The 20,418-nt window shown below is 42.7% G+C and overlaps 1 protein-coding gene across 2 annotated transcripts; it reads right to left on the bottom strand.

Annotated features, from left to right (window-relative positions):
• Window positions 1-750: 750 nt before the first annotated feature.
• hlcs (holocarboxylase synthetase (biotin-(proprionyl-CoA-carboxylase (ATP-hydrolysing)) ligase)) lies at window positions 751-20,004 on the bottom strand. 2 transcript variants are annotated; one of them, XM_051911449.1, is made up of 11 exons: window positions 19,585-20,004; window positions 19,099-19,236; window positions 16,222-16,384; window positions 15,248-16,131; window positions 12,217-12,399; window positions 8,746-9,020; window positions 2,881-2,948; window positions 2,623-2,783; window positions 2,000-2,114; window positions 1,712-1,925; window positions 751-1,639 (listed from the first exon to the last, which is right to left on the bottom strand). In XM_051911449.1, exons 1-11 carry the CDS (start codon window positions 19,801-19,803, stop codon window positions 1,468-1,470), a joined length of 2,592 nt encoding a protein of 863 aa, XP_051767409.1. In that variant the 5' UTR covers window positions 19,804-20,004; the 3' UTR covers window positions 751-1,467. The 2 variants fall into 2 exon arrangements, with proteins under 2 accessions (XP_051767409.1, XP_051767410.1); XM_051911450.1 differs by lacking the exon at window positions 19,585-20,004 and having other exon boundaries at window positions 19,064-19,209.
• Window positions 20,005-20,418: the final 414 nt, after the last annotated feature.

Here is a 20,418-nt window from a genome sequence, read left to right as displayed (position 1 = left end):
TTTTGAAGAAGAGCCAACAGGCTCCGTGTCCGTCTCTGGGGAGAGAAGATTGGAATCTGGTATTATGCAGCCAGTATTAGAGATGATAGATGTGTGTTGACCTTCAGAGACCCTCCAGCTGAAATTGTTTAACAGGATATTGTGGATCTGAGGAGAGCTATTTGCTTAATGATTTCTAAAGGCTGAGCAGTTTAGAAAGGCTTTTATAGATAGATGTGTCCACTCGAGCACCGGACCACCTGAAGAATCATATCAACGATCGAGTAACACCGATCACGGTGAATGTGAGAAAGTGGCAGCCGATTAATGTGTTTGTAATGAGGTGAAAGATCTCAGACCGTTTAGCGAAGCTCGAGGCATATTTTCACCTCATCAAGACGAGAGACGAACCTGAAGCACGAGGTGAAGATGACAGATGAGCTGCTAGTTATCGAGGGCGGATGAACGTGACACTGCCAGGAAACAAACACACACACACACACACACACTCTAACATTCACTCACACTCACACAAACACACACGCGCACTCACATGCATTCAGGCGCACACACACGTATACGCTCTCTCTCTCTCTCTCTCACACTCACACACACACTCATTCACACTCACAAACACACACACTCATGCACTCACACACGCACGCTCTCTCTCTTTAACACTCACTCACTCACTCACACACACACACACACACACACACACACACACACACACACACACACACACACATCTTCACTGATGGAACAAACACATCAGTCACAATCATTTTATTTAATTTTATACAATTCAGGAATGTCTTCTTTAAAAGGGATCATCTGTATCATTTTACAAACTATGGATCATTACAAAATACTGAGTGATATTGACAGATTTAATTGATGACCTGATATGAACATACAAATCACCTCAATCTACAGAGAAATAATTAAAAGTATTAACAGGTGTCAGTCAGATGTGACAGAATGAGGCTGGTGTCGTTAACAGGCAGTAATCCACTACAGATCAATAACGACCTAAACTTAATCAGAGCAATCAGCCTTTACTGTGACGCAGTGATTAAACCGTCTCGTCTGTCTGAGATCTGAGTCTCTTACAGCAGGGAAACTTCTTTAACCTTGTCATTTTTCTGCTTAACTAATTCAAATCAATGTCTGTATTTTTTGAGATGTAGGAGCGTAATTTGATTTGAGTTTATGTTCTCTGTAATCTGTTACTTTCAAACTCTGAAACTTAAAATATTGCTCATATTAAAGGCCATATACAGAAGGAAGGGTGTTGTCCGTCCGTCACACTGAATGTGATCAGGTCAAGATCTGTTTACCGAATAAATGTGAACGATTCATTGGTGCACGTTATTCTGAAGAAAACATCACCGCAGCGCACAAACATCATCTCGAAATGACCCAGAAAGAGAAAAAGACGTTTCTGCTAAATGAAATCGTATTAAACGATGGCTAAGCAAAACAACTTCAGCTGCTCTTGATCACCACGAGGTTCCTCAGCATGTCGAAGGAGTTTCCGTCCGGCTGCACGGACACGACGCCCTGATCCCCCGAATTCACCTGCAGAAAGCCATTCTCATCCAGACCCAGAACCTCGGCCTCGGGCCCGTCCTCGCTCCACAGACGCACACGCGAGCCCCTGAAACACAGACACACGTCAGGCCCCTGAAACACAGGTGATGTACGAGCGGCGGAGCGTGGCGCGTCTCACCCGTGCACCCATCGGCTGTAGTACAGTGGCAGGAGTGCCTGCGGTCCGCGCAGCTGAAAGTCCGAGACGAAGCGCTCCAGCAGCGTGACCGATCGTGCGATGAGCTGCGCCGGGTCCAGCGCGTCCAGGCTGTGTCCGTGTTCCCGGTTCTGCTGCCGCACCAGGTCATTGATGCAGATGGTCGGGTTGCTGTTGCTCACGTTGAAGCCGCAGCCTGCGGGAAACACGACAGACGTCACGTGTGACACTGCTAATGAAGTGAAGCGCTGATGTGGAGCGAGACCTCACCGATCAGAAGGCTGAAGGTCTGACCCATCATGCTGGAATTGACCAGAACCCCGCCGAGCTTCATCAGGTTACTGTAGTAAATGTCATTGGGCCACTTCAGCCGCAGGTCGATGTCCTGCACAAACACATGGAAATATGACCTACGCTTGCATTCATTCATTCATTCATCTGACGCTTTTATTCACAGCGACTTTCAGATGAGGAACATCACAAGGAATCTGTCATACGACAGCAATATTCAAACACAATGTTTAACTAGAACAGAACATAAGTTAGAGCAGAGCTGCGATGCAGATAAAAGAAAAGTTTGTCAGTTTGATTGAGTCATGTGATTCACTGCTTCAGTTTGACCGAGTCATGTGACTTGCTGCTTCACCTCAAAGAAGCAGAAACCTCGTCCATTTAGATCCAAATGGAAAGAGGGGAAAAAATGGTTTGTTTACACTGTGTAAGTGCGGTATGAAAGAAAACTTCAAGAATGGATTCCACGGCTGATGTGTTATTTTCAGTAGTGTGGAAAAGGCACAAATAAACTTTTATCTCTTATTTGACTTGACTTTGTGTTCAGTGCATGTGTGTTCAGTGCATGTGTGTTCAGTGCATGTGTGCGTGCGTGCGAGCACCTCGTATCCGGGCAGTGTTCTCACAGACTCCACCACAGCGAGGGCTGCGAGGTGCTGCAGGAACGGGAGTCTCTGTCCGAGCCGTGAGTTCAGAGGAACCTGCAGGTGGAGAGTGAACATGGCGCAGCCCAGCGGACTCAACCATGCGTTCCCTCCGCGGCCTGAACACACACACACACACTTAATGAATGACATGCTCGTTTACATGTTAAACCAGAGTTAACGTGGCTGTGTGAGAGCTGATGGAAACCTGCTGACCTTTGCCCTGTGTCTGACGCGCTGCTATGGCGATTAAACCCACTTCCTGTGGCGCCTGTGACACCAACCTGCAGGAGGAAGAGAGGAAATACATGTGCGTCAGACGGCAGGAGACACGCTCTGATCACAGTCACACCTTCACTGGAGAACAGTCGTTTCACTGCATGTTCACTGGACAGCTCCACACTTGCTGCACTGTAATTGACCTTTGACCCTGTTCTATCCCTGCAGCCCTGTCAAATAACACCCCCACTAAAGAAAGCAGCCATCCACTTGACCTCCACTCACACACACTCTCACACACACACACACACACGCTGGATGGGTCAATCTCACAGTAACTGCTGCAAAAACAGACGATTATTCTCACAGAAGTTTAATAACAGATGTTTGCTGCATCTCGCTGTTCATTACATTTTACTTCTGAAATCAGTCAAACGTTTCAGTCAAAGCAGCTTGACGAGTGTTTCTCCAACGTTACAGGCTCGGGAATCTGGGATCTGTGTGTCATTTAGAGCAAATACATTTACAGAAGAGCTTAAGCTCACGACTTCAATCTGCTGAGCTGCTCAAAGCCGAGACACACAGAGAGCAGCATTCAGATGCAAAGAGACGCGGCTCTGTAATCCATCTATTCAAGCGCGGCGCTGCATCAGAATGGCCAGCGCTGCATCATGGGTCGGTGCTATCAGAGCTCACAGTGAAACGCTACAGGAAAAACAGTGTGTCCAGTGTCGATCGCTCATGTGCTCGTCCATCAGGTCACTGTTTTCAACCACACATGCTAATTCACCGACGGAGGAATTTGTTTTCTCAAAGAGTTTTAATTGAACTAGACGTATTCGCAAGAGCAAAGAAACGAGAAAAAAACCCAGCAAAAACAGAAACCCTGGCGGTCTGAGGCGTCAAACGCTGACACGGAGAACTACTAAAAACACCAGCAGAATGAAATGTGCAAAACACTGCAGGAAAATGTCTGCAGATCTTCATTCTGTGTTCCAGCTCAAACACACACACATGCAGCGAGACGCAGAGCCTGAGATCATGACCTCGGCGCGGCAGTGGCCGTTAGCAGACGCTTGCAGTCGAGCGGCTAATTGAGAGCTTTCACAGTGTGTCAGGAGCCGCTCAGACCCCTGCGAGCGGATCGTGACGCCGCCGCCGCCCCGTGCATCAACAGCAGCCGCAGCTCTGAGTCCTTCAGCTGCACAAATGAACTTTTAATAAGAACATCAGCCACTAACAGAGCAGAGATACAGACACGACCTGTGTGTGAGAGAGAGAGTGTGACATGTGAGTGTGTGTGTGTGTGTTTCCATTTAAGTGATTTTTTTTTAGAATGGAGAGGTATAAATCGGGTTTGTGTGGCTCGTATATTTGTCTCATTTCTGTAGAATTTTTTACACAATGAAAGACAAACGACAGACAGTTCAACACTACAACTACAATCACCAAAATGAATGAAGAAATGAAGCACGTATTTTGTGTGTTTATTTGGTAGAAAACAACGCTAGAAACACCAAGATCGTGTGCTCAATGCCAGCGGGAAAATACGACATCAGTAGAACTACTGTAAGCGCTTTCAGATCGAAGCTTCTGGTAAAGAGATAAAAGTAAAAACTCAGAAACTACAGCGAAGCTCTCAGAGAGGCCGTTTCTCGCTCTCGTCTTTGTTCAGCGGAAATCAATCCCTCTCAGATTAACATGTAAAGAGGCATCAAATTAATTTCAGCAACACAAATATGAGATCAGCGTGGATCACACACACAGTAATGCTCTTAGCGGCTCAATGAGGCTCAGTTAATCTCATTGTGAAAGCCGCTCGTCTGCAGCTTTAGAGAAGAAAAGTCTCAGTAACGGCCCGAAAAGAGAGACAGAAGAAAAGACGCACCATTAGTAATTAAGACACAAACAATGAACGAATCTCAGTCTCTCACTGCAGAGAAACAAACATGATTAAACTCTGAAGATGCACAAATTCACACAATCCACCAGAGAACTGACGACTGAGGAGCGTCTTTTTAGAGCCGCTTTACTGCAGAATCTGAATGAGTCTCAAATTTGATGAAGTTTGTATTGATTCTGTTATTTTCCTGTTTATTACTGTGAAACAATCTGTACTGTAGAAATAAAGCTGACTTGACAAACCAGTGAGCGAACAGATGAACTGATGATCAGAACACAGACGGACACAGCACAGGCCTTTGAGTGTGTCACTCTCTCTCACACACACACACACACACACGTCTGAAATGGAAACGACACCAAATCAGGGTGAAACAGCTGGCCTGAATACATCACATGTACATCTAAAGTGCACTGAATCTTTATGCACTACTCTTAATAGTGTTATTAGTGTGTTCACACTGAAAATTTCACTCAAATACTGAGATGCAAAGAAACTACGTGTGGAATGATGGACACTTCATGAACTCAATGATCACAGCTGTAATTATGTAAAGAAGTGGAGCGACTTTCAGATGCTGATGACAAAACAACCGTATAAACCTCATACACTGGACGGCAGAGCGCACCCTGCGCAGTATAAGTGTGTGATTAGGGACAGAAGTGCAGAAATATGACACACAGAACACATCAATGTGTGTTGCTAAAAGTGGATTTTCAGCAATTAGCATAAGTATATTAGTATTGATCAGGCAGCGGCATAAATGTGATGATCGATCAGTCTAATCTGTAAATGTGATTAATTGGGAAAATCCTGTTTCAGGAGCTGCAGCAATTACCATCTCCAAACAGAGACAGAGCTGATCAATCAGTTTCTGCTATTAGTAAAACACACACTGAACACACACACACACACACACACACACACACACACACAGGTTTGTTTTGCTATCTTAGTGAGGACTCTCCATAGGCGTAATGGTTTTTATACTGTACAAACTGTACATTCTCTCCCCCTACACTACCCCTAACCCCTACCTATCACAGGAAACTGTCTGCATTTTTATATTTTCAATAAAACATTGTTTAGTACGTTTTTAAAGCTATTTTAAATATGAGGACTCATGAAATGTCCTCATAATCATGTCGTATTACCAGTGTAATAACCATGTCATTATACAAATTTGTGTCCTTATAAACCATGAATACAAGAACACACACACACACACACACACACACAGATCTTCATCTCGAGCTTCAGATTAAACCCATCGGGTCACTGAAACTCGATCTCCAGCGCTCGTGAGCCGCTCCGCTCCTCGACACTCTCCACAGATGCTCTCTTCTCTTCCAGTGCCGAGCGCCAGATGTACGAGAATGAGAACTGAGAACGACGAGCATCTGCTTGCGATTTGAGGTAATTGCTGCTGGATCACGCAGGTCAATTGGACTAATTTGACTTCATGTACTAACCCGATGCTTTGGCTGTTGGGCAGCGGCTCCTTCGGCCTCGTGACACAGAGTCGGTGTTTTCACAGGAAGTGGCGTTTAATTCCACACGGTGTCAGTTTGGGTTTTGGATTCACTGTTAAAACAAACACTGATTGCTACACGACAGGACGACCTCAGTGTGTGTGTTAATTACGCTCTGAGGAGAGAAAGACATCTGACCGCTGGAAAACAGCATCTCCTCCAGCAGTCTGAGCTCGACTCCTCCACAAATGACAAAAGCAGGAAAATAAAGGAAATAAATCATATGATGTTTTGTGTTTTGTGATTAACACATCTTCAGAAGAAAGAGAACGGCCTGAAAAGAAATGCTTTGACTAATGATAAAGATCTTCAAATAAACGGTCGTCCGTCAGCTGGACTTACAGATGAGAATCAGTGACACACAAACACTCGCTGCAGTCGTCAACAAAACCATCTGATCACGCAACAAACATCCACCCTGTAAACGTCACTGATGAACCTGCCGCACTCGATCTCCTACAGTCTCTGATTGATCATTTAGAGTCTTTTATCAAGTTAAAGTCTTAGTTTAATTGTACAAACGTCCTTCAGCTCTTGTGAAATCTGTACTGATTTATATCAAGTAAACGTAAGAATAACTTTGATATTGTTAGTAATATTCCAACTGGACTGAAGCAGGTTTACTTGATTATCCAGACATTATTTATTAGTATCAAATATGATCATCAGGCTTTTGAGAAAAGTTTATTTGTTCATCTCTCAGTCATCATTGTATTGCATTTTATGTTTTAAAACTACAGACCTTTGATCATAAAACTAAGCATTTAAATATCATCTTACTGAGACATTGATATTTATATGCATTTTATGTAAGTATCTGCTATACTGTTATAAAGATCTCATTGATTTACGTTAAAAGCATCAGAATTTCATCACTTTTTGTCCATATAAATATCAGCATCTGCAGCAAATTGCATATTTTTGCTCAGTTTGGGTCTTTGAATAAATTGAGCTGTTTTTTCCTCCATATTCTCACTATATCAGACTATATGAGCCATAAAAGCCTGATGGATCAGATATACTCAAAAAAAAAAAAAAAGTTTTTAAAAAAAAAACATTTTGTATAAAATGTTCAATAAACTGTTCCATTTCAAAAAAAGAAAAAAAATCTTCAGACTTATTTCATACGTCAGGCTTCACAGGGTTAAAATGGCCGAATGGTGTTAATCAAGGAATCAGAAAAAGCAGATTGTATTGTTTGTATAAAATATTTGTTCAAAAAGCAGTACAAGAATTGAAAGAGTGTAGTAGATCTGATGAGTAAAGCCTGAGAAAGAGAGAGTGAGACGAGAGCGGTGCTTTAATAGAGACGTGACAGGGGTCGTGGGGTCACTGAGGCTCTGCTCCGTTTGTGACCTTGTGAGAAACAGTGAGAGTCTCGAGCTGCCCATTATTAGTGTGTGCTGCTCAAACAGAGTGCTAATGCTCTGATCAAACACACACACACACACTCAGGTTTGTTTTGCTATCTTAGTGAGGACTCTCCATAGGCGTAATGGTTTTTATACTGTACATTCTCTCTGCCTACACTACCCCTACCCCTAAACCTACCCATCACAGGAAACTGTCTGCATTTTTATATTTTTAATAAAACATTGTTTAGTATGTTTATTAATCCACTTCCCCCATGGGGACTACTGGCTGCTCCACACAATGTAGGTGATCTTAGGCCTTACTATCCTTGTGTGGTAGTGACAGTGTTGTCATTAGGCCTGTAATTCATCTGTGTGTGTGTGTGTGTGTGTGTGTGTGTGTGTGTGTACAGGTTTATATTAAATGGTCCCCAAAATGTAATATAAACCTGTACACACACACACACACACTCAATCAATCATCTCTTCATCTGCAGCTCAACTGATCATCAAATCAACACAATATTAACACTGATGAAGGCCGTGATCTCGTCCTGTTCCACATTGACGGACGGCCGCGGGCGACTCGGTGACGGACAGAAGTGCAGAGATGTGAATATGGAGGGTAAAGCGCTGATGTTTGGCAGCTGTGAGGCTCGATCTGCGCTCGCTGTTTTCAGCTTCCTGTCCAACACGCCGCCCACTCAGGACTCTCATACTAGAATAATACCACTTAATCAGAGTGTAACAGGGGACATCTGGAAATTACTCTGATAATCAGGCCAGGGGAAATCAAACTGTAGATGTTTTTTTTCCACGGCCTCTTTTTGGTTACCTTACAGGCCTAATGACAACACTGTCACTACCAATCACTTCAGCCGCGCTCCGCCGTCCATTTGTCAAACGTTATGACAGCTCTAATGGCTTCCACCTGCCGTCCGTCCGCTGGCCGCGTCCCAGCGCGAGTCCAGCCGCACACAAAGGCTCTATTAGCGTCTGACCGCTGTGAGCTCAGTCGAGTGTTAAATTAGCTGCAGCCCTCCATATGAGTGCGAGAGCAGCTCTCCTTACGTACCCGTCCAGCAGGTCCATGGTGGTGGACGTGATGTCGGCGTAGATGACGGTCTGGCCGAGCTGCTGCGTCTGCAGGTGCCGTTGGTACGTCTGCAGGCTGAAGTGCTCAGAGAAGCTCTCGGACAGCTCGGTGTGAAACGCCCGCTCACCGTCGCACAGATCGGGCGGCTCGTCTCCGGCCCACAGCACCTTCAGGACGCCTGCCGCTGACCGCAGAACACCAGCCGATCTGTCCGTCTGCTGCCGCAACCAGCACAGGAAACGGTCCTTCTGCTCCTGTGTACACACACACACACACACACAGTCCATGGTTTCATTCTCACACTGCTGTGAATAACACGTTTAATTCTTGTTTTTGAAGAAAGTGTCCGTCTGAGTGGCAGCACTGCCGTTACAGATGCAGCACTCGTTAATTGGCCCAGGCGATCAACGAGGACGGACAATCAATGATGTCACATGTTTCTCTTGTTTCTCTTCTTTTGAATAAAGCTCTTTATGGTTTTATTCATGTGATAAAACACTCCGATTGCATTCGTCAACGTTATATATCACCTTTCCCAAAACCAGAAGTGCTCAGTTAAACATATCTGTGCAGATGAAATAAATCAGATAAATAAAAAATAGATAAAAAAAAAAGAAAAAAAAAAAGTATATATATATATATATATATATATATATATATATATATAAAAAAAACATCTGAAATGTGATCAGGACAGATATGAAGAGGCGCTGATGACTCTATTATCAGCTGAAGGAATATAGAGACGCTTAATCAATCCGAACGGCCCATCAGCGCGTCTCCCATCAGCCCCACACAATACAGCGTCTCTGGGGAGCCTGAACATCTTAACAAGCCCAGCACAAATACACACAGATCAGCACAACAGATGCCCCATGGCAGCGGGACTGAAGCATTGTGGGAAACGGCAGCCGCGCAAACTTCACAATCATAAAACGATTCAGTTCCCAGCAACTCGGCATCAGACCACATGACTGAAGAGTGTTAACCAGAGCAGATCCTAGAAAACTACATGAACTGATCAAACACACACAGCTGATAATATTTCCTTAAAAAGCATTACATACACACACATACAGTAGTGTCCAAACGTGATGTCCGGCCTGGGAAAATTGACATCACCTTTTATTTAAATATTATTAAAGATTTTGTAGTCATATTGTGTAGTTGTGCTTGGAGTCAATTGTTTTATTTCTGATAACACCACAATGAAACACGACAAACCGTGCAACAATTTTTGGCCAGACTGTCATACAAAGAAGTTATGAACGCATGAAACTACAAAAGAGAACCAAAGAAAAATTAATAACTTATTATGTTCCAGTCAGCCTTTTGTTTTTCTATGCATTTTTTTTTTTTGCATGAAATAAAACTTGTAGCTTGCCTTTTTTTTTTTTTTGCCAAATAATTTTGTCATATAAATACCTTAACCAAGCTAGTTTTATTCTTCCCTTATATTTAAAATCATATAAAATATTTTCCTCATATTTACTGGTTTAATCAAACTTACAGGATCATTAAAAACAAATATTCCCTCCAGACATCACTTTTGGACACTACTGTATATATTAATACTATGCTATAATATTTTCTCATTTCTATTGATCATTTTCAGTAAAGTCAGGAGAGTCACAGACGAAGACTGACACCTAGTGGTCAGAAATCAGCAGTACAGGGATTTAGTGTCATCCATCACAGTTCTGTTCTCACAGCTCGACTCCTCTGAACTCTCAGATTCAAACACTTTCAATCATTTTCTAGCTACATTATTCACTGAACGTGTCCATTTAGAGACTCTGGGACAACACTGTCTAACCTAAAAACCACAATAAACTATAACAAAACAGACACTGATTAGAAATGGTTTGACAAATTCAAAAACCATAAGAAGAAAAAAGTCAAATCACTTCTGGGAACATTGAGACACTAAATAATTAAATCTCAAGATGGATAACTAGTCATTCAGAATGGAGAAGTGTGGGTAAACTACTTCTTCAGCCTTTTCAGTCATGTAAACAAATCACCAGTACAAAAACTAGTTTAGCTGTCAAACACGAAGTTCAATTTCCTCATGCTTTGTTGACCTCAGAAAGGCGTTTTGATCAATTTGGGATCAAATTATTAAAATATAACACTAAACTAACAGACATCATGAACAGACTTGGACAAACCTGAAGAACATTAGAAGAACCAAGAGCATGAAAGTCATGATATCTGATGTGGAACAGCTTCATCAAGACATTTTCATGATCCCTCATAGTTTTTAAAATGACAAACATCTTACAGATTGTAAACTTATGAGCAACTGCAGAAGCTTCAGTGAAGTAAAGCCTGTTTTTAGCAGTACAGCCAGAGCTGGACAGATGAATGGACTTTATAATAGTGTGTAAATGTTTATCAGGGTCTCTGCGGCAGGACGGGAGGTCACATGTGTCAGACATCTGGCTTTCTCATGTATGTAAATGTGTGTCAAGCGTTTGCATTTCAGGTCTAGAGGGACGATCAAAAGCGTGATTTATTTTTCTCAAAGCAGTCGAGTGCGAATCCCCCCGATCACAGTCACCAGCCAAGAAACCTTCAGACTTCATGATTCAGTTCAGAACATCATGGATGGATCCGATCGTGACTAACAGTAACAAGATGTACTGAGGATTAGTAGCAACATTTCATCTAAAGTTGAGAATTTAACTTGAGGAAAATTAGGATATGGCATGAAACATTAGTGAATAAAGCAGCGTTTTGAGTTCAAGAGAACAAGATTGTCACTTCCTGGGAAACTGGTGCAAAATATCAGTGATCACAGCCTCTGCTGAGGCGAAGTCACCCGAGTTTGTTGTTACGCATCGAGGGATTTATTCAGTAAATGTGTTTCCATCTTACTTTATGCGCATGTCTTCTTACCGGATAAAACAATCCTCCTCAACTGAGTGCATAAGGGCCAGTTGTGGCCTAATGGTTAGACAGTAACCCGAAGGTCACAGGTTCGAGTCTCAGTACCGGCAGGAAATATAGGTGGGGGAGTGAATGAACAGCGCTCTCTTCCACTTTCATTACCCACAACTGAGGCTCCTTTGAGCAAGAAACCTAAACCCCAGGCGCTGTGGCAGAAACAACTGCCCACTGCTCCGTGTGTGTGTGTTCAATGTGTGTGCACTTGGATAGGTGAGATGCAGAGCACAAATTGGACACCATACTTGGCCACATGCCACTTTACTTTCACTTTAAAAAAAAATAAGTGCCATCCAGCATTTCTTTATGTGATATATACCAAAACTCACATAAAAGTAGGTGGATGGAAACAGCTAGAGTTTGTTTCAGAGCTGTGAGTGACATGACCAGTGAAACTGAGTTTGTCTTATATTTTATGAAGTTTGCATTGATTCAGTTTATTACTGTGAAGCTGCTTTAAATCAGTCTGTAGTGTATGAAGCGTAATAAAGCGACCGTCACCTGGTGTGTGGAGAGCAGGTAGATCGGGCTGTGTGGCGGCACTTCGCTCAGCTCACAGCTCAGACCCAGAGACGTCAAGATCTCCGTCAGAACCTCGTAGCGCCGAGCGTTGCTCATCTTCAGCTCGGAGAAGCCGGCGGAGCCGTGAGCATCATGGGCATCCGGACCAGTTTCTAAACGCACCTGAACACAAGAGGAGAAGAAAATACAGTGACAGAATACAGGAATACAAGCAGAATTTACTATAGAACACAGAACAACATGGAATTTGGCAACAAATGCATCTCACTATATGAGCGCATGAACTTCATCTCCAGAGCTGATTCTTCTGCAGCATTTCACATTTTGTCTGAGAAAACTATCAGCAGAAACACACAAACTCACAGCTTTTCACCGCAACCCGCAAAAATTAAGGTTCAGTTTAACTTGAAGAAATTATGACCGAAATATTTTACTGTACAGTAGAATGTACTTCTCAATGTAATAATATAATAATAATAATAATAATAATAATAATAATAATAACAACAACCATAAAATGATTAAAACTTAAAGGAATAATCAAGATACATTTTTCATTTGAACAGTAAACCTCTATTATGCAGCATTTTATTTGCCAAAAAAAAAAAAAAAAAAAAAAAAAAAAAAAAAAAAAAAGTTTAATTTTACTTGATCCTAGAGAATTAATCAATTACAGGCCGATCTCAAATCTCACTTTTCTGTCAAAAATACTAGAAAAGGCAGTATCATCACAGCTATGTTCCTTTTTAGAAAGAAATGGTATCTGTGAGGATTTCCAGTCAGGATTTAGACCGTACCATAGTACGGAGACTGCTCTTATTAGAGTTACTAATGATTTGCTCTTATCATCAGATCGTGGTTGTATCTCTCTATTAGTGTTACTGGATCTTAGTGCAGCATTTGACACTATTGATCACAATATTCTTTTAAATAGACTTGAAAATTATGTTGGCATTAGTGGAATTGCATTGTCATGGTTCAAATCATACTTATCTGACCGTTATCAGTTTGTAGTAGTAAACGAAGACATGTCATATCGATCACAAGTTCAATATGGAGTACCACAAGGCTCAGTACTAGGACCGTTACTGTTCACTCTGTACATGCTACCCTTGGGAGATATCATTAGGAAGCATGGCGTTAGTTTTCACTGTTACGCTGATGATACTCAGCTCTATATTTCTTCGCGCCCTGACGAAACTTACCAATTCACAAAATTAACAGAATGCATAACTGATATAAAAAATTGGATGACCAGTAATTTCCTACTACTAAATTCAGAAAAAACAGAGATTCTAATTTTTGGACCAAAAACTTCTTCACGTAATAACCTAGAATATTGTCTAACACTTGATGGCTGCTCTGTTAAGTCTTCGTCGTCAGTTAGGAACCTGGGTGTGCTCTTTGATACCAATCTTTCATTTGAAGGCCATGTTACTAGCATCTGTAAAACCGCATTCTTCCATCTTAAAAATGTATCTAAACTACGACATATGCTCTCAATGAAAAATGCAGAACAGTTAGTTCATGCGTTCATGACCTCAAGGCTAGATTACTGTAACGCTCTACTGGGTGGTTGTTCTGCTCGCCTGATAAATAAACTCCAGCTGGTCCAAAATGCAGCAGCTAGAGTTCTTACTAGAACCAGGAAGTATGACCATATTAGCCCAGTTCTGTCAACACTGCATTGGCTTCCTGTTAAACATCGTATAGATTTTAAAATCTTGCTAATTACTTACAAAGCACTAAATGGTTTAGCTCCCCAGTACCTGAGCGAGCTCCTAATTCATTATAGTCCTTCACATCTATTGCGATCTCAGAATTCAGGCCAGCTGATAATACCTAGAATATCAAAATCAACTGCAGGTGGTAGATCCTTCTCCTATTTGGCACCTAAACTCTGGAACAATCTTCCTAGCATTGTTCGGGAAGCAGACACACTCTGTCAGTTTAAATCTAGACTAAAAACGCATCTCTTTAACCTGGCATACACATAACACATTACCAATTTATATTTCCAAATCCATTAAAGGATTATTAGGCTGCATAAATTAGGTCAGCCGGAACCGGGAACACTTCCTATAACACCTGATGTACTCGCTACATCAGAAGAAGAATGGCATCTACGCTAATATTAGTCTTTCTGTTTATCCCGAGGTTCACCGTAGTCAACCAGATCCGGGCCGTATCCAGGTGAGACCAAGGACCTGCACCTTGACACGACCACAACTCACCCCTGAAGTATCAGCAGAGATTGAGTCAACTAGATCATCCCCTGTGAAGGCCTCATCGACACGACAGCCACGACACAGTTCCTCAACAACCGTCCATACCGGCGTGATGAATACGATCCTCAATTGGATGGAACTGAAATAAATACTTTTAATGTTGCGATCCTATTGGACTTATGATAGCTACCTGAATTGTAACAAAGCACTGTTGGCCAGAGGAGAACTGGCCCCCCGACTAAGCCTGGTTTCTCCCAAGGTTTTTTTCTCCATTTTAACACCAATTTGCCACTTGTCTGCCACCTGATGTCACCTGATGGAGTTTGGGTTCCTTGCCGCTGTCGCCTCTGGCTTGCTTAGTTGGGGACACTTGACTTGACATTTTGATATTCAACAGTGCTTTGATCTGCCTGCATTGACACTATTCTTTAAGAGCTGCTGTGCAGCCAAACAATGTACCAGTTATCAATGTAAAGCTGCTTTGACACAATCTACATTGTAAAAAGCGCTATATAAATAAAGGTGACTTGACTTGACTTATATCTTAATTTGATTACCACCATGTTTGATACTACATAAGTATGAAATCATAAATGCAGAAAAAATAAAAAAATTCATAGGGCCCCATTATTGTTTAATAAATTAAGTTGTTAAAGCTTTATGAATTCAATCAATTATACATGCTTTTTAATTGCTCACATTTAATTTAACCAATTAATTGAAAAAAATATGAAAAAAAAGAATAATTGGGAAGTAGTAACAGTGATTCCACAGCGGGTTACCTGACATAGAACGGCCTCTCCGCTGTCGGCTCCGTGAGTCACGCGCACGATGGCCATTTCCCGCTCGTCCTGCGCACAGATCTCGCCCCACAGCTCCACCTCGTCGCCGCTGCCGCCGTCCCGCTCGTACACGTGTCCGCTGGCCACGATACTCAGCTGCAGCTCCGCGCTGTTGGCCTTGGTGAAGCTCAGTCTGCAGATCTGGTCTTTCTGCAGGTCTCGGGGCCGCAGCGCCAGTCCGGCGGGACACAGCGTGGATGACAGGCCCAACACCTTCCCGCCCTGGCTCAGGTAGGACAGGAAGCGCAGCTGCAGCTGCGGCGTGAGTGTCTGGTCGGTGGCGAGCACCAGCAGCCGTGTGTTCTCCGGCCAGGGGTCGCTCAGCGCAGTCTGCGGCCGCAGCGGGTAGATGGTGTAGCGCTCCGTGTCCACGCACTCGGCCAGGAGCGAGCGGATCTGCTGGTACTGCTGCTCGCAGCCGCCCGTGAACACCAGCACGTTGGGCGGCTTCCCGCTGGCGTTCAGCCTCACGCTCTCCTCGGCATCATCCGCACTGGCGTAGTCGTCCGGCAGGTCCGGGATGTCATCCGGTAGGTCCGAGATGTTCTCCGCGGAGGCGAACTTGACTGAGAGGATGGTGCTGTTCTCCAGCTCCAGACACTCGTGGCAGCTGGACAGATGCAGGTGGTGTCCGTCCATGTGCTGGTGTTCAGACGGGAGCTCTGGCTCCTCCTGTGACGCTCGGCGCTCCAGACGCAGGCTGCTCTTTCGGGACAGCGGCGGCTCCGTCGGCTCGCTCAGACGTTTGGCCTCGAGTCTCCGTCTGCCGTCTGACTGCTGCTTCTCCAACAGCTGTTTGAGGGCAGATTCTTTGAGTGACACGGCTAGGAGAGAGAAACAAAAACACGCCGTGAGCGTGACTTGATGAATCCGTACACCTGCGTGATGATGACGCTTGCTGTGATCAAACTTACAAACTATCTTTTCAGGTATGAGCCCATTTTCCATATGTAGACAATCTTCCATAAAAGCCACGCCGAGCCGGCTGAAGTTTTCCAGACTGGCTTCGGCGACGGCCCGGTACGGCTGCCCTGGACTGTACGCCAACGGGAGACAGTAATCGGACCAGTTCAGCACCTGAAACACAGACACACAGTTACGTAAGTATGGATTTCAACACGTTCATGTTTTGTTCTCATCTGATAGTGTCGGTGCAGTCAAATCCATAATATTAAATGAATATTAAGTGTCTTTTAAAGCCCAACTGATCAAGACGACAGTGGCGAGGAACAGAAGCTCCATCAAGTGACAGAACTGGAGAAACTAGGCTCAGTTCTCTGGCCAAATGAACAATGAATGAAAACAATAACAACAAATATAGCTGCAAGCAGCAATTGGGGGCCAAGCACCGAAGGCATTGAAAATATGAAATAATGAGAAAAATGTTTGGGTCGTAGCGCAGTGCGGAGCAAGAAGGGCAAAAAAAAAAAAGACCTGAAGCTGAGATGAAAATGAACACAGAATGAACAAAAATAGATTTACTTCAGAAGAAGAAAGACTAGCACAAAACTTATTGGGATAATACAGGAGTTGAAATTACATTACAAACAATTTTATAAAGTTGCCCCACACGGGACTCTAACCCACAGTCTATGGATGTGGTGACTGACGCTCAACTCAACGCGCCACTGCCAGACTCTTTCACACACCTGCCAAACTTCAGGTGACAATGAACTCACAATGAACATTTTTTATAAAAATGCACCACATGTTATATTTATTAATTTTAGTTTAGATCATTCTAGGAAACACTCAATATCTGGAACATAAGAATTTTTTACAAAATAACCAATTAGCATGCTAAGCTAACTAACATAAAACAACAAACACAGGCAAGGTCACATTCAGAGACTATCTCGGGAACGGTAGAGAATATCAAAAATCCGTTAGGTCATTTCTGTGCGGCTCAGTCCAGAGATCATCCGAGCCAATTTTGGACAAAATTTGTAGGATGAGTAGCGAATAAACTGTTTTTCCATTTACTTCAATATGGTGGACAGGTACAAAGAAAATGACAAATGACACATCATCAGAATCGGCATTAGCCAAGGAATAAAATGACAAAGTATACATTTTGGACAATGTTTTCAAAAGTTGTAAGTGTTTTTGCAAAATTCCTTATATCTCTGTAACACTAGGTGACGCTGTGTTCAGACTTCTGAGGTACCTTCAGGACATTCTGATGATGATACGTACCAATTTTTGTGAAGATGTCAAATTTTTTAAAAGATATTGCAATTTATGACAAAATTCAAAATGGCGGACACGTGGTTCATCCGATATTGACAAAATTGGACTTCCCGGAATCTGTAGACACCAAGATTTTGATTTTCTGAAAAACTGTTCAAATGTTATTGGCCAAAATAGCCATTCTTCAGATCTAATGACCTGTAGGTGGCACTGTTCCCAAATTTGGTATGGACCCTCAGATCATGGTTCTTATGAAGTGTACCAATTTTTGTTTCGATTGCTCAAAGTTTGGCTGAGATATAGCCTCTCAACCAATTTTGGGTCGACTTCGTTAAGTCTGTGAAATCAACTTTTGAACAAAGATAAATAAAAATAATAAAAAAAAAATCTGTTGAGTCATTTCTGTGCAGCTTGGTCCAAAGATCATGTGATCAAAGTTTGGACAAAATTGGACAAAATTTGAAGGAGGGGTAGAGAAAAAAAATTTACTTAATTGTACATTTCAAAATGGCGGCTACTGTAATGGGAGGAGTCTTAATGCAAGATGTTGAATGGAATCAGCATGAAGAGAGGAATCAGTTGTACTCTAATTTAGTACATCTGATTCCTCTCTTCATGCTGATTCCATTACAGTAGCTGCCATTTTTCTAGAGCAAATGGTTCAAATGTTATAACCTTTAGAAAAATGAATTTTTGAACTGGTGGTGGCGTTATAGAGTTGGTCATAGAGACTCGAAATTTGGAAATTTGACTTTTCATGACCATCTCTACAATTGTGCCAAATTTGATCATTTTCTCATGTTCCGTTGATAGGGCTGCCATAGACACCCATTCGGGAAAAATCAGAATAATAACAAATATAGCTGCAAGCAGCAATTGGGGGCCAAGCACTGAAGGCATTGAAAATAAGAAATAATGAGAAAAATGAAATAAGAAATAATGAGAAAAATGTTTGGGTTGTAGCGCAGTGCGGAGCATAGAGAACAAAAAAAAAAAAAGCTGAGATGAAAATGAACACAGAATGAACAAAAATAGATTTATTTCTAATCAGAAGAAGAAAGACTAGCACAAAACTTATTGGGATAATACAAGAGTTGAAATGACATTACAAACAATTTTAAAAGTTTCCCCACACGGGACTCTAACCCACAGTCTATGGATCAAGTGTGTGTCACTCAACATGTTGCGCCACTGGGCAGACACTTCCACACACCTGCCAGTTCAGTAGTTCAGGTGACAATGAACTCACAATGAAGATTTTTTTTTATAAAAATGCACCACATGTAATATTCATTTTAGTTTAGATCATTCTAGGAAACACTCAATATCTGGAACAAAAGCAATTTGTACAAAATAACCAATTAGCATGCTAAGCAAACTAGCATAAGACAACAAACAGAAGCAAGGTCACATTGAGAGACAAATATCTCGGGAACGGTAGCGAATATCAAAAATCCGTTCAGTCATTTCTGTGCGGCTCAGTTCAGAGATCATCTGAGCCAATTTTGGACAATACACATTACAGTGTCAGTTGCACAGTAGGACATGTGTGTTCTTTTCACCTACTGTATTTTCAGCATCTGAGGAAGATCTGAACCTACTGTCTTATTGGTTCTGTGTGGAGACACTGGAACCTTCTCTCTCGATGAGGCCTCGATGATGAAGGCGACACTCTCTAGCCGCTGACCACAAACCAGCGAAGAGCCCAACAGGGTCCACTTACTGAGGTCATCACACGCCTGCAACACACACACACACACACACACACACACACACACACACACACACACACACACACACATCAGTGTTCATTCATTCTGACCTTTATAGCAGATTCAACTTCGTTTCACAATTGATGCATTTTGCAACATATTGAACTGATCTGAATAATGACACTATCGTCTTTTAAGAGCTGCTTTTCAGCATAATTGGTCTCATATTTGATGAAGTTTGCATCATTAATTCTGTTATTTTTCTGTTTATCACAATGTCACTGTCTGTATTGTAGAAATAAAGGTGGCTCGAGGAATCATCGGAGCGGTTCACTGATTCATTCACACACACATGAAGCACTGGTGTATGTTCACCTCTGGCTCGGTGATGTAAATGCCCTTGTTCCCGAGCTTCAGGAAGAGCGCGTCGTCGCTCGAGCTCTGCGGGGATCTGAAGCGCTGCTCGCGGCTCAGCTCGCGGAAGATGAAGGTCCTCCGGCCGCCGCTCAGCCGGTATAACGCGCTGCGGATCACTGCCGTGTAATATCGCTGGAATCGCACCCACAGGTAGATGTAGCACAGCGTGATGAGCATCTTTCAGCACATGGAGCAGCTGATGTTGGAGCCCATGATCCTCACCGGCCCGCTGTCATCTTCCCTTCCCTGTTATGGAGCTGAGACTCCGCCTCTTCCCGTTCCGTCACAGACATGAAACAGACGGCTCTAAACAATCACACTCCCAGATATTCATACTCTTCAGCTCGTGTCGGTCGGATGTCTGTGAAAGTTCGTGACTGTCATTATTCAGATGTACATCACGCCAGGACCGCTTCTGAAGCAGCAGTAGACGGCGCTGTCACCTGTTACTTTTCTCAGCGCTGGAAGAAATAGACCAATCACAGTCGCTCTTGATGAATTCGGCCGTCGGAAGCGGACCTGGAGGAAGACATGTGTTGATCACTGAACATTGAAATATGCGGCAACTTTCTTGGATAACAGAATTGAATCTTAGTAATTGATTAAAATGACAAAAAAAAAAAAAAAAAAAAAAAAAAAAATGACATGCAGAGATTAGAATAGCTGCAACACAAGTTGCTGTTTTTAAATCATATAGTAATTTTAAGCGGTATGAACACATTATCAGTCAAACTCAAACAATTAGAAGGACAGTTCTCCTAAAATGATAATTTACTCCGCCATCCAAAGCCA

Source organism: Ctenopharyngodon idella, chromosome 10 (assembly GCF_019924925.1).
Source record: "Ctenopharyngodon idella isolate HZGC_01 chromosome 10, HZGC01, whole genome shotgun sequence".
NCBI lineage: Eukaryota > Metazoa > Chordata > Actinopteri > Cypriniformes > Xenocyprididae > Ctenopharyngodon > Ctenopharyngodon idella.
Note: the sequence above shows the minus strand (reverse complement) of the source record. Positions and strands in the feature narration are given on the sequence as shown.